At 41.8% G+C, this 15,074-nt stretch overlaps 1 protein-coding gene across 3 annotated transcripts in view; it reads right to left on the bottom strand.

Moving 5' to 3' along the window:
* The window catches only part of WASHC2C (WASH complex subunit 2C), a 37,400-nt gene that overhangs the window by 13,858 nt on the left and 8,468 nt on the right, over positions 1 to 15,074 (bottom strand). Inside the window, exons 10-20 of one of the 3 annotated variants that reach the window (XM_059820865.1) lie at positions 14,948 to 15,060; positions 12,631 to 12,703; positions 9,601 to 9,759; positions 8,851 to 8,984; positions 7,342 to 7,434; positions 6,719 to 6,823; positions 5,232 to 5,348; positions 3,549 to 3,712; positions 3,069 to 3,087; positions 1,852 to 2,037; positions 637 to 819 (exon numbers count right to left, since the gene is read on the bottom strand). In XM_059820865.1, the coding sequence (XP_059676848.1) occupies positions 637 to 819; positions 1,852 to 2,037; positions 3,069 to 3,087; positions 3,549 to 3,712; positions 5,232 to 5,348; positions 6,719 to 6,823; positions 7,342 to 7,434; positions 8,851 to 8,984; positions 9,601 to 9,759; positions 12,631 to 12,703; positions 14,948 to 15,060 (1,346 nt within the window). Of the gene's footprint in view, positions 1 to 636; positions 820 to 1,851; positions 2,038 to 2,975; positions 3,088 to 3,548; positions 3,713 to 5,231; positions 5,349 to 6,718; positions 6,824 to 7,341; positions 7,435 to 8,850; positions 8,985 to 9,600; positions 9,760 to 12,630; positions 12,704 to 14,947; positions 15,061 to 15,074 lie in introns of all 3 variants that reach the window. The other 2 variants (XM_059820863.1, XM_059820864.1) reach the window with 2 other exon arrangements.

Here is a 15,074-nt window from a genome sequence, read left to right on the forward strand (position 1 = left end):
ATCAAACAGAAACAAGAACATTGCCATGGATTCAAGGATATTGCTGTTGAAGATTCAAAGTCTACCTCTTGATGGTATATGCTATATCAGGAAAGCCAGACAGCAAGAATATGGCAACTGGAGGCTTTTTTTTAAAAAGTGAACACACATACTTGAAAAACAGAAGTGAACATAGAATTAAGATGATTCTTGCTGAAGCTAAGTCTGCAGGCATATATCCACCAAGCAAACTGCAACAATATAAAGAAAATAAAGGGCTAAACCACAAGGCTTCAAATTCCTTATCCTTCTACTTCCTAGTACCTCTGACCTTGAGGAGTAACTGAGGAATCAGTTCTGTACAGCAGACATCAAGTAGCTGCACCAAAACATCTGTACAAAATTTCTTTTCATACTAGCATGCAGCCAAATGCTTTTGAGTTAGTGGGATGGAAAAAAATTACAAAGGCATTCAGGATCATGGGGAAGAGCAGGAATAATTTCTCACCCAAGAATCTGGAAGTTTAAAAATAGAGAAAGATTAGCCTCCACGACATGAAGAGAGGGAAGGGTAAAAAACAAAATCTTGGCTAGAATAGTAGAAGTAGAAAGGTAGAAATACTATTTCCTAGTGTTCAAGAACTTCCCTAGACTCACCACACCAATTTCTTTCTGTGCATTTTTAATGCCATCATCGTCTTCCAGTCTCTCCTCTTCTTCTTCCTCAAACAAGCTTAACACTTTCTTAGCTTGGGTCTTGACATCTTTCTCCAGAGCTGGTGGTGATGTTGCAAACAGATCTGAACTGCTGGCCGGCTCGGAGGATGTTGCTGCAAAAGGCTCCACAAAAAAAAAAAAAAAAAAAATCAACACATCAGCCTGTGATTTAGTTCAGATTTGCCAAAAAACTCACTAAGCTTTCTTGGTTAAATGCCAGCAGTGGTCAGAGTTCTGCAATCCATTACCAAGCTGACAACTATATTCAACTCATTTTTCTTAAGCAGACAGAATAGCAACATGTAGATTAGCAAGAGACAGTAGATAAAGAAGAGAACACGCTTTGCGGCTCTGAAGGGAACACAAGTTTCCTCCTGTACCCTACACTGCAGTGCTGTTGATAAGCACCTTCCTGCATAAGATTTCCTCCACATCCATATGTCAGGTTGCATGTGTGCCACAAAGCTGCATTAAGCAGCTTTGCCATTATCTCCAAGGTACCTAGTTCATGCAACTTGGGATTCTTTGGAGTGGGCAGCACTACCTGAACCTTGAATGCACTCAGGAAAGTGCAAAGCATGATAACTACTCCGGAAATTCATCAGCTGGTAATTCCCCAACAATCACTTAATAAGACCATGCCCAAGATTAAGTTCTGCTGAAGTTTCTTCAATAATACACATCAATGCTGTTCTGTAACAGTACTGCCCAGGAGGAATTCACAATCCTGAAAGCCACAGCTACCAACACCATTTATAACCAATCAGCCTAATGTTGAAACAAAGTTAGTGAGCTTGAAGCAAAGCCTACACATTAGTATAGGCTATCTTTTAAAAGAAAGCTCATTCATGTGAGTAAGGATTACCCAACCCACTCTGGAGGAAAAACAAAACAGATTCCTCCCCTCACCTGCAAAAAAACCCAAACAATTCTCACGTATGTCAGTTGGGAAACAACTTTTAAATGCCATTTAATCAATTTGCTGTTTGACTGACAAGCGATTTTGCTAAATGGAGAAAGAGTTATTCTCTCCTTGGCAATAGAAGAGGAAATCCAGAAAAAGAATTCTGTCCCAGAGAAGCGCTGTTAGATTGTGGGGTTTTTTTTAAACTGAACCTTTACCAAACTTCAGATTAATGTAAGAAAATCCCTCACTTTTTCCTTTGTTTGCTGCCATGCAACATCTGTTCCTCTAGGCACAGGAACTGCTCCAGGCTCTTCTAAACACCACAATGTATCTTCTAGCTGGCTAGACTTCGCTGCTCTATCTGGCAGATCTTGCTTTTCCTCCTTTTCTTCTTCATTAAAGAAAGGTGGTGCTTGTGCTGGTTTTACTTTCTCCTGCAAAATTAAGAGAATGTTGTTGACATAAAATTGGTGGGTATATAAGCAGCATACGCTGCTGTGGGATAGCAGTCTCAGTTTGCCTTCTGCAGGGGTCTAGGACACTGGCAACATGCTTGACTACTCCTTTCCTCCCATGGGACATTCTGGTTTGCGACTTTATGGTTTCTAGTATTATAGGCTCTTGAGTCTGGTTAAAAAGAGTGCCAGGAAGCAGTTGCAAGCTTAGAGCAGATGCCCTCGGAATCTTGTCTGGTTGATGCACCACTTCCTGTGACTGCCAGCAGCTAGACTGTGGCTTGCCTGTTTCTTCTGCTGTTCCCAAGCCTATTGTATCTATGGGCCATGACAACAGTTTTCCTGGTAAGCAGAAAGGCAAAGGGGGTGGGGGGGCAACACACACACACATGCAGGAATTCCCACTACAGATACAGCTGTGTTAAGCTTTTGCAACTCCTACTCTCAATCCCAAAGCACAACCAGACAGGCAGTACACTATGGGCTGAGCTCATAAGACAGAAGATAGCATAAGCACCCTCAACAGAGGACCAGTAAGGAGCCTGTAGACACATCTGAACCAGCTTGATTGAGGTGACACAGAGGGTGAAGCCCTAGCTTCAAAGTCAGCAGTAAGCCATCTGTTCCTTTTAATGGTATTTTATGGTTGAGAGCTCTCAAAACACCCTCAGGAAGGGCTTTTAGCATAAACCAAACAAATTTAGCATTAGTGGTCAAGAAAATTTTGAAATCTCTATTAGGCTGATGGTAGTATGGAATTTTACATGTAAAAGTTCAGTCTGCCCTGTTCCCATTCCCAATTTGCTAGAACTACCATTGTCTAAAACAAGTTAGACTTACATTCAGTACCTAACAAGGAAGATAGACTATAAAAAGACTATGTGTTCCACATTAGCTTTAAAAGAAAGGGGAGGTACCACTGCAGCCTTAGCAGCTGAAGGAAGTAGCGTTGATTGGGAGCTGAAGAGCGATTCTCCATTAATAGCATCATCTTCAAACAACAACGATACCTTCTGTGGCTTTCTTTGGCTGCAATGAGAGAGAGGAGAAAGTGAAAGATTCAGTGCAAAAGTTTCAGAGGCCACACACTGCATCTGTTTAAAAGTATAAATTAGGACCATCATTTGCAGCAAGTGGTCCCAGATACAGGACTCAGCTTCCTCACTGTTCTCAACAATTCTACCACCCTCCCTTCTTGTCTGCACAGCTTTCTGCAGAAGTGAAGATAAAAAGAGGTCAAGAGGATATTATATCGCAGGCAGGGAAATGGAGAGCCCAGTTCAGTGGTGGCAAGGAGAATGATCCACCACAGATGCAAAAAGAGGTAAAAGAGCCCATCCCTGCCCATTCCCACTCACACACCTCTACTTCTTCCTCAGCAGCAGTAGCAAGGGACAACACTTGCAATATGCCTGGGTTTGTCCAGTTTTGAGGGCACTGCTGGGCTGTTCTGAAAAAATACACCCCCCGTCCCCTCCCAGGACTGTCACCTCTCTTTAGTGATTGCAAATAAATCCTCCTCATCCTCTTCCTCAAAGAGGCTCGTCTTCTTCACAGCTTTAGCCTGACTGACAGTGCTAGCTGGTTTTGCAGGGTCCTCTTTTCTGTCATCTTCAGAAGGAAGTTTAGCTGGCTTGGAGACATTCCAGTGTTCCTTAAAGATAAGGAACCCTTAAGTTTTCTTTTGTTTTGGTCAAGCCACTTTCCCATCTTCTCTATAAGCAGAAACAGTTCAGCATCTTGGCAGTCCTTGCATCTCTCCACTAGTTTATTTTCCTGCCTTTGTGCTAGCCATTGTAATCTGACATTGCTCAGGCTTTGCAGAGGGCCTGGCCACATTTTGGCATATGGTATTTGCCCAGCAAAGTAAGGTATGCACATTTTACTATTATAGTTGCTCTTGACAACTGAGGTCAGTGTCAACTGTAGTCACTGAAGTAAGGTCACCCAGTAGAACCTGATTTGAGCCACCTAAATAATTAGCAAGTTTGATGGATGGGGCAAAAAAACCAAACACAACCAAAAAATCCCAAGGAAAAAAACAATGCCCACACCAAAGACACCTCATGACTAGAGTGCATGATGCTGCACTTATTTCCTCAACTTTCAACCACAGTATTTTCCCTTCCCCCCCCCACTCCAGAGTTAGCTTTTAATCAAGACTACCCACTGAACAAGTCAAAAATCTACATTAGAAGGAAACATTTCTGGGGTTGGGAGAGTTTTCTGGCTTGGGTGTTTTCTTCTTCTCAGCATTTCAAGTGGTTTGCCTCATTCCCCACCTCTGTTCATCCCCTTTCTAAAAGGGACTACAGGCATGTTGAAGTATGAACTTGGTTTATTCTACATTAAGATAAAAATGCGTTTAAAGATATTACTAGTATCCACTAAACAAGCAATTGCAGGACAAGTAATAAAAATCAAGTCTACACAAAAGACTAATTTTGCGGGTGGGAGGGCTAATAAAAATCAAGTCTACACAAAAGACTAATTTTGGGGGGTGGGAGGGCTAAGAAGAGTTTGGGTCTTATTCATGTGAGTTAATTCAGAGACTTTCCACACAAGTTTAATTTACTTAGTGTCTCTGGCTTTCATTTAAGATGCAGGACAACACCTAATCCATCCCTAGAAAAAGGCTGCTCTCTGGGAAGCCTAGTCATTTATGTTTCATTTTTCCCCATCCCTAGATTTAAAAAAACAAAAAACAACAAAAAACCCCAAAACCAAGCACCAAAAATCCAGCAAACAAAACCCCACCAAACACAAACCCCCCCACACCCCAAAAACCCAAAACAAAGAAAAATTCACCATGTCTATGTACAACTGCTAAACTTTCTTTACAGAAATTAAAGCAGTAAGAGCAAACTTATTTTTCCCTTTTAGTATTTTTGAGTCATGTTTGTTGACAGCAGCCTCCATTTGCTATTGATCTTTCTATAAGTTACATTGAAAATACTGATTTTCTCTTTCACATGACTTCTGTTACCTAGATCCTGAGACAATTTCAGCCAAGAATCAGACAGCTTCCTCAGCTGCAAACAAGTCACAGGATTGGGGTAGGCATGGCACGTGGACACAGCGGAGTTTGACTGCGGTTCCCGTCTCAACAGTTTTATGCTTTGCCCATCATAAAGCCCAGTAACACCTTTCAACCAAATCTTACTCCTCAGTACCTCCTCATCACTGCTGAACAATAAACTGGAGGCTTTCTTGAGTGGCTCTGACTGTTTCGCTTTCTCTTCTGGGGGTTTTTCCTGTTGCTTCTTGGCAGGTACCACACCAAAGAGATCCTTAAAATAAAAAAATGTATGTTTAAAAAAGAAAAATCAAAAGCCAAAACCACAATGAAAAGGTCACTGAGATGTCAATAGCATGCAAGACGCTGTTGCCATCCTCTTCTCAGATGAGTAAGATAGAGAAATGGTGTTTTGTGAACCCTTTTTGAAGACAATTTCAAGTGCGATACAGTATTTTGGTACAGAGAATTCTACACACACAGCATTTGATACGCCAGAAACTTGTAAGCACCCAGCCTGACTTTGGCCCACAGATTCTCTACCATAAGGCTTGACCAGCAGCCAAAAAACCACAACACAGCAATTCTGTTGCACAGCAGCTAACACAATGGGGCACTGTTTCTACATATACATAACGAAATAGAGAATCCTATTCTGAGAGGACAGGCAATAGGCAAGCTGACCCACTACCACTGGGCAAGAACCAAGACCTTTCGCATGTAGACACTCATGCAGATGATTACATAGGCATCAGAATATACAAAAGCCTACGCTGACTTCACCATCTAACACTTACTTACGCTTTTCTCCACTCAACTTGAACTTCAGTTCCCTAACACAACCTTCATGGCAGATACCAGAGACCTTACCACATTACAAAAATGTTTCACTATCCTGACAGTTGCTTCTGAACAGCCCCTATTCAGAAACGTGAGCTGGAAGCAACCCCCTCTTGAACAGAAAACCTTTATCTTGAGTTTGCAGAAGTCCCCTATCTTACAGCTTTGAGCAGGCCTCCTATTTGCCTCAGGTTAAGACTATGGGCTAAGTTAACTCACCATGAAGGCTGCAGGCCCAGAGTTGAAAGCTCTTTGGAGGGTGTATGGGAGGGAGAAGAGGGTAAAAAGAGATAAGAAAAGCACACACTAATCCAATTTTATTAAGGTTCTTGCACAAACTGTGCTCTGATCTCAGTTTCTAAACTAGCAGCCACAATTCTTACACACTGAAAAGTGAGAAAAAAGGAATTCACCAGCCAGGACACAAGAGAAGCAAGAAGTCATCCATGTGGCTAGGTACCACAGGCCAGGACAAAACAGCTTCTTGAAGCCCATATCTGTTCTATTGCTCAGTGTTCTCTAGTCCTATCAATCAGGGGGATAATGTCCTTCACGTTTAGGTCCAGACATAATATGCACTGACTGCAAAATACTAAAAAGATACCAAGAACTCGCAAGAGTCCCTGCTACCATTCTCCTCCATAATGCTGCCTACATGCTCAGAACTGCTACACAATGCAAGATCAATTTAGTGCTCCATTTACAAGCTTAATGTTGTAAACTTCTGAATATTTCCTGCTACATTTGCAACAGGCTGTGCAGGAGGGTTCCCATACACAGGCAGTATCAGGAGGTGGTACTTACTTCATCATCATCATCAAACAAGGAGAGTGGAGCTTTTGTCATGGACTTGCTGATGGGGAGAGATGTAGCTTTGGACTTCATGGTTTTACTTGATGAAAACAAGTCCTGTGCAAACCAAAGAAACGTCACTTTGCAAAGCAATGCTATTCATTTAAGAACTCTAAATGGGACAGTCATGTTTTTCCTTTTAAAAAAGGTGTTTGGTGTGCCTGTGAAGTAGAGAAAGATTGTTTTCCTCAGATGTACCAATCACCTGCAACTCCACAGGGATTTCCCTCAGCTTTGCAGATTCATTGCTAGCTGGAAGCTGAGGACACAAGATTAAATATATACAGTCTTCCATGATTCTTGCTCTTGATTTGCTGATCTTTCCTCTCTTCAGGCTTTCAATTTATGCCTGTGTGTACCACACAAGTTTAACTCTCTGAAGACAGGAAAAATGTTCCCAAAGATTTCACTCTTGGAACAAGAAGGAACTTTCAGGATGGCTGGGAGTAGATGCATGGATGTCAGAGTTCCCAATCCTACAGATGAATAAGGAGTCCCCAGATACAAGTAGACCTAAGTCAGGGCGACTCAGATCCCAAGGATTTCTGTAGGTATTTATTAAAGGAGATACTCACTTCAGAATCCTCCTCATCAGAGAAGAGGCCCCTCTGTTTTCTTGGAGGCATTTCAGATAAAGGCTTGAGGTCCTCACCTGAAGATGTTTGACTCTTTAGGACAAATAAAGACACCTCATCAGCACCCATTTAGATTCAGTAAGGGCAGGCACATCATACGACCCTTTCTAAGAGGCATGCTGCTGGCAGCATCCCAGCAGTTGAAGGGACAGAGCACAAGCTTGTCGCCCATGGGCTGAAGTCCAAAACTCATGCGCTGAGTGAATTCCTCACACGCAGCCAGAGCTATGCACAAGTAACTTGCAGGTCTTACCATAGGCCTTCCCTCTCACCACCATCCTTTTCAGTAGAAAAATGTATGCAGCAACTCATGCCAGGCCCCCTTGTGAGTTAAGCAAAAATGTTTCTTTTAACAAGCTGTGTTTTGTAAAGGAAGAGGGCAGTTTGTGCCAGCCATCATTTCCTGCATTAGCACAGTACAGCCCCAGCCTGCCACCAGCTATATTGCTATTAAACTCGGAACGATTCCAGACCTAAGCGCTACTGTCAGCAAGCTTGGAGTATAAAACAGCCCTCACTTCCTGACAGAGCAGGAGTGGTGCTGCTGAATCAGTTCTCATACTCTCCTCCAGAAAAGTCAAGTGCTATGAGATCAGAGCAATGGCATTGGGTGACCTCCCACCACCACTCCCACTCCATTGACCATGGATACTCTTGCACTACACCAGAAGTAGAAGCTGGTTTTAGCCCTTGTGCTTCTCATAAGGCAATATGGAGAAAGTCCTACATCGATTTGCGTTAGACATCCCCAGCACTGTAAGCTTCTCAGTCACTGTAGCTCATTATGTTCAAATAATGGACAGCAGATATGTATAAAATGAATATATACAATCTCTGCCATAGAAACAAAAAGCATTACTACTTTCCTCAAGACACTGCTCTGAAAATGAAAGTGCAGTGGACATTAGGAGACTCTCATAACTCTGTACATGTGTCCTCAGGACAGCATTTAGAGCTTTCTACAACTTAAGAGTTTTCAGCTGAAAAACAGCTTTTTAAACATGCCAAGTATTGTATATGCTTAGGTAGAACTGTGACATCCACCTTCCTCTCCCACAATATATACAAGCAATGGGTTACCAGTTAAGTTGCTATCAGCAGTTGGTGTAAGTACAAACACAGTCTCCGCAGCACAGAACTGTGACACCAAAGGTTCTTAAATCAGGCTGGTTTCATTTCAGCCACGAACTTCATAAACATTTTTTATTATCAGAGGCTTCTCATTTTGCTCTCATTTCGATCCTGTCATAATAAGATTCTTCCAATCACTGCCCACACAAAAAAAAACCCTCAAATAAACCCGAAGTCTGAGAGGCAAGAGGCATTTAAGGACCCCTGAGGCACCAGGTCATGGAAGACCCTGTGAACCTAGTTCACTGAAGACTACTTCAGCGGCAGTAGTACTTTCTCCTAAAACCTTAGCCATACGATCCATTTATAAGCCATTACCTTTTTTTCCATGACTGTCTCCCTACGGTTTTCTGTTTCTTTAGTTGTGCCAGCAACCACAGGAGGAATGGCAGGTCTTTCCTTGAATAGGTCACCTTCTTCATCATCATCAAATAGGTCAGCTGTGGACTTCACTGCATTAAGAGACAAAACAAACAGGGAATGATGAGAACAGAACAGCCACTACTGAACAAGAGAAGATACCAGAGTCTCAAAAGATAGAATGCTCCTTTTTTAAAGATGACCAGCATCAGAAGTCTTTAAGAGAAAAAGCTAGACAAGCTCTCAAAGTGAAACACCACTTACCTGAGAGCACTGGTGACAGAGAGTGCAGTCAACAAGCACTGGGGTAGAGTCAGCTGGCACCTCTAAAGGCTGTGTTTTGTATTGGCTTGGCACCTCTAAAGGCTTAGAGCCTTGCCAATAGGGAGTGCTGGGCACAGGGACTCAAGGCTGTGTGAATAAAGTCTGTAGCATCTCCCTGATTCAATTCTAAATACTGCCCTAGCAGTAGAAGGAGCATTCTAAGAGAGGAAAGTCAGTGGAGAGCATGTACAAATAAACCAGTCCCACACCAGTCTGAGGAAAAGAAATGCCAGTAACAAAAAACCCCCCAAAAAACCAAACCCAAAAAATCCAAGCAGAAGTAACAGTGATGCAGGTTTGAATTTTTTAACTCATTGGTTCCTATCAGTTTGAATTTTCATGACCTTTAATGTTTAATCTTCCACTGCACATGTATACAGGTACCTGAATCTGGAGGCTTTTTAGTTGCTCCCACAAAGAAGTCATCATCGTCATCAAACAGAAGAACTTTCCCAGGCTGTTTAGGAGTTTTCTCTATGCTCTGTGTTGCAGGTTTCTTGTCTTTTTCCACAATTACAGTGGAACTAAACACATCACTTCCTCCTGTAGGTCAGATGAGGGGAAGGGGGGAATTGCACACAGAGGTCATTGTCAGAGTTACCGAAAAGCTGAATTTGTGCCATAGTAAGTGGAGCCAGGCAAAGTTTCTATCACAACAACTTCTAACGCACTCCTGCAACAACGCTGCATCAAAAGCATTAGCCAGAAACTTCCTGATAAAGCCAAGTCACAGACAGATGGCCCCTCACTCTCACTGCAATCACTTCTTCCTCAAACCTGCTCACCTCCCCTAGGAATAGCAGCCAGGTTCTGTGTTAAAGCTACAAAAGACCCAGCAGTCCCACAATGTTGACCCTACGGACTTCTCAAAACAGAATCCTACTTTACTCACTAGTAAGCCACACCACTGTGGACAAATAAAAGTGGTAAGGTGTTTGAGGAGAGGGGCATACAGGTGACTGAGTTCTCTCAAGGAGCTGCACTTGTCATGCAAGACCACTAGCAGTACTGCAGTATGAGGATGAGTTTGGTCCCGAGATTCTTGTGTACTTCAGATATGGCAGTCATCAACTAGAATAAGCTGGTAACAACTGTTTCTTCCACATCTGGTGTAGAAACGTCCTGCTTCAGCAATACGTGCATGTTGATAGATTGCAAACACTTTTAGCGTTTTTGGTAAAAATAGGTAACCTGGTTCTAAGCCTGTCTTTTTGTTCCTTATGTATAGATGCTTGGAAACGGTGGGGGAAAAACAATAAAGATACTTTAATTGAAAGGATGGCAGAAAGTAGAACAACTGCTATTTGGTTAAAAGTCAGCAGACTGCAGGAATTTTGACCAGCACAGCAGCAGTTTATTATAGAAAAGTGTATCACGCCATTAGAAAGTGCCACAGGGTTGACAGGAATACAGCCACAAAGTTTGATTAAACCTTCTAAAGTTCCTAAACAAACTCTTCACTGGGAATGTGTTCATCAAGTTATTTTGAACAGTAAAGGAGCCTCAATCTTGGTTTTTCTCTGGTGACTTTAGCCTGTCTACAAGTTACTGAGAGGAAGCAACTAGGGCTTTGAATAAATGCTACATATAACTTAATTCCCGATGAACTAGAACAGGACACTGTCAGAATGATGGGAAATTCACTGCTTACGCAACAGTACCTCCAAGAAAGAGCGAAGGGTAAAGAAAACATCAATCTACTGTTTTAAACTTTGCTACCAAGTCTTATAGTTACGTAGAATGACCATTGCTGATGTATATCTTTGATCCTACAGTAAAAAGGCTGTATTTGTACACATCCTACTCTAAAATCATGCTGAGGGCTCAGTTAACTGAAGTCATAGTCTTAAAATAGGCCTTTCTTAAGAAAAGGCAAAACTTAAAATTAAGGTAACTCAATCAGGTGAAGACCCAGAGACAGAAATCAAAGTCATTTGATTCAAAGAGACTGGTGACATTTCTTTTCATTACTCAGCTTGGAGTCTGATATGGAACAGGGTTCTTAGAACAATTCTTTTTTTTTCTAGCTCCAAGTTACAGATCTGGTCCTTCCCCATATATGCAGATCCTCCTAATCAAAACCAGAGCACAAGACTGGTCTTACTTACCCGTGCCACAAAAATATAGGAACTGGATGTTTAAACTGTACTGCTAACCTAAAGGAATATGATCAAATCTGCAAGATCAAAATGCATTTCCTTCTCACAGTATAGAGGGAAGGTGTGACTGCATGCGCTGCAGACTTAAACTGTATAATATTAGTTAAAGTAACACACATCCTTAAAAGTGCATAGCACAACACTGGAAGCTGACAGCTGCTAATATCTGCCATCAATGATATCTGCCTTCAGAGCTCCTACAGAATCTTGATTATCCATAAGGCATGCTGCAGTTTAGGCTTAGCATGGTAGAAGCACCTCTATTTGTCATTAAGCACATGATCAAGCAATGCAGTGCTGCTGTATTTGGATAGTTTTCTTCCAGAAAACTATCCAGAAAACTTCCAGAAAGAGCCTTTTGTGCATGAAGCAATTTGCTATTGAATGAATCATACCTGGGAACAGAGATACTGCACCTGCAGGAACTTTCTTTAAGGACTTTGTAGAGGATGCTGAAATTATAGGAAGTACAATACAAATGGATGCACTTGTTTTATGCTGTCAAAGCCTTCAGAACTCTACCATAGAAATAGGAATCTGAGAATACTTCTGAGCTCCTTTCTTTTTTTTTTCCTCAACAGCTCAGAACTCTTTAGACATTCTCTTTGGACTTCTGGGTTTTTTGCAGGTATATATAATAGTCTAGCTATTTTTGCTCCATTAAAACCCTACAAAACAGCTCTACTACACTGAAGCTTATAAACATAATATACATTTACACATAGCATTATTTATAAAAGTTCACATCCACACACTCAAAACCACTTCAATACAATAAACTCAAACCAAAATGGCTTAGCCTCCTAACCCATATCTGAAAACTCAAATACAATGCTTCAGTAAAAGCTGCTGCAGTACAGAATGTGGGCTCAGACTCCTTAAGGGTCTAGATCTGCAGCTAATGTGAAACTCAGATGTGCATTAATCTGCAAGAAGAAGTCTTCCCTCCACTCAAACCCATAACTGGATTATGCAAAGTACTCTTCAGCAGCAGGAACCCAGTGCATGCAGACAGCTCTGCCAAAGGACATCCTTTCAGCTCCAGGAGAGTAGGTGTGTGTAAGAGATCATAGTGAACAAACACATTTAAAATTCAAGGAAAACACAGCTGTTCTCTATTAAGATTGGAGAGGAAAAGAGACTTGCTGACAATTGCTACTCCAGACTTTCTAGTTTGGAAACAAAACAGCCTAGCTGCTAGCAGTGATAAATCGCAGCATAGACAGGACTACAGGAGGCAACAACTGGTTCTTACCTTCACTTACTGGGACTCGTTCCTCTCTCTCTTTTGTTTCTTCTCCTTTTGGTGCTTCAGCAAAAAGATCACTCTGATTGTAGATGAAAATGCAAAGAGAGAGAAGTGGTGAATTTGTTTTTTGTAGCAAAAGGAAGCTGCTGATTTTTCCATGTAGAATATCCACTTCTAAGCCAAAGACAGAGGAGGTAGCCACCACTCCCTTCTCAAAAGGATGTCTGCATGTACAGACTTAAACCTACGTACTCAAGCATTAACTTGAGTTCATAAATTCAGAAGAGCACGTTTCTGTCTTCTAAAATTTAATTTACACTGATTATCAGTCCATTTACTGCAGAGAAGGAATGACCTTTTATTTGCATATCTTCAAGGGCTTACACTAATTAATCTACAGCTGTTCAGGTGCTGATTACACCCTTCTAAGCTTTGCTACTGAAGCTTATACAGTAAGGTTTGAAGGAAGAACTCAGGTCAGGACAAGCATAAAAATACTCCTAAACTTCACATGGTTAAGATGAATGATTTAGATCATTGCTAAGGAAACTCTAAGACACCAGTATGGTGCAGAGATATACATTATAGTTCAAAAGCATTGCAGGACACTCCCACAAAAGTCCTTGTGTCCAGGCTGCAGTTGCCCTATGCCGATCCTCTGAGAATCACAGCCTAGATTTCCAGGAAACCTCCAGATCTTGAGTACTGGCAACTTAATTTCTTGAAAGCCTCCCTCTTACAGGAAGTTGGGTATTAGAGATTGCCTCCCTGGAGACTCAAAATGCATGGTCTTTGTATAAAGCTTTGTGGAAAGAAGGCAGCAATACTTAGGAAAGGGGAGGGGAGCAGAGGGCTGCAGCAGGAATGTCAGTGAGTTAGTGCACATTTGTCAGTTGCTGTTTGCCTGTTGACCTACTGTGGCTGCCTTCTGGTACAGTAAGGCCTCCTCCATTGCACAAGGTAAGTGAAGATAAGTTACCCTTTCTAGATGATTAACTTTCAGGTAACAGAAAACCAAGAACAAGTGTATGCAGGCAGGCAACAATCACAGACAAATCTGCTCAGCTGTCCTGTGTCTACAGGATGAGGAAAGTAGTCTTGGCAATAAGTAACCAAGAGGCTCTAATTATAGCTTCATCTGAATTTGCACCAACACAAAGCCGGCTTGCGTTACCATATTTTTTTTTTTAAAGCTGTTGGCTACCACTTAAAAAGAAAGTGCATTAATATTTTTTCAGTAAAGGCTGCATTTGAGTGGAAAGCACTGCATAGAACAATCCTCTCCCCTTCGCACAATGCCCCTCTCTGGTGCTTATTGGCTATATTCTAGCAGACTGGCATGGTAAACTTGAGGTCAGCTGTACATGAGGTATCCCTCCAAATTTCAGTCTAAAAGACACCTCACCTCCAAGAAATACCTGACTTTTGTTCTGGTTCCAACGAGGTACACAACATCCCACAAAGGCAACAATTTGGCTACTATTCTGGACTATGCTTGACTGTTACCAGTATCAGCTTCATGATAAAAATCAGAGGCAATCATTTGTTTTACACAGCTGCACTGTCAGATTCTTAAATCTTAAGTATTCCTGACACTGGGTTTCTCTCCCCCTTCAGATGCACAACCAACGCTAAAATAAGGTCAGATACGCACTTTGTGCCATCAAGTCAGCTATAGATACATAGCACAAGAGTGAGCTTAAGGTGAACTTTTCTTTCCAGTGCAGGTAACCCAGGAACTGTACAATAACTAGATGAAAGAACATAACATAATTGCAATAGAGAACTTTTAACAGCACAGACACAGAGAAACCCAATAGCATCACTGTCTGGATATGGTTTGTGAAAGATAAAACGGAAAGGACATAATGTTCTCTTTCCTTTCAAATTTCTCCCACACCCAGGGAGAAAGAAAGAATGACAAAATTCAGTATCGTCCCAAGCATTTTAACAGAAATCTTCTGTTTAAAATAAACAGTATGGCATTTGGTTTATCTCCACAGATAAAAGTGAGGTAGGTGCCAAGCAAGCTCTGCTGGAATTAGAACCTGTCTAACGTAATGATAGGACCACACTTGCATCTCTAGCAGTACTACTGCAGAAGAGACTGCTTTGAGCCAAGGGGAACGTAAAGTGCCTCGCTTGTGTAGTTCTCTTTCTCCACTAGAAAGCTACGCTGTTCCACTATGCTTGAATGTTACCAAGCAACAAAATGTTGTTTCCCCTCCCTGCCTTCCAGAGGTGAGAATTTGTCAGAATCTTTTGTTTTGTTTTTAAAAGGGAGACACACACACTCCATTTCTATCCTCTCCAGCATTCTCACCTCTTCATCGTCAAAGAGACCTGTTCCACCACTGAAGAGGCCACCCCTAGACCCAAAGGGTGTGAAGTCTTCATCAGTCAACTTAGGAGGCTTGAAGATGTCATCATCTTCATCTAGAAAGCACAAG

The sequence above is a fragment of the Gavia stellata genome, chromosome 9 (genome assembly GCF_030936135.1).
Source record: "Gavia stellata isolate bGavSte3 chromosome 9, bGavSte3.hap2, whole genome shotgun sequence".
In the NCBI taxonomy this organism is placed as follows: domain Eukaryota; kingdom Metazoa; phylum Chordata; class Aves; order Gaviiformes; family Gaviidae; genus Gavia; species Gavia stellata.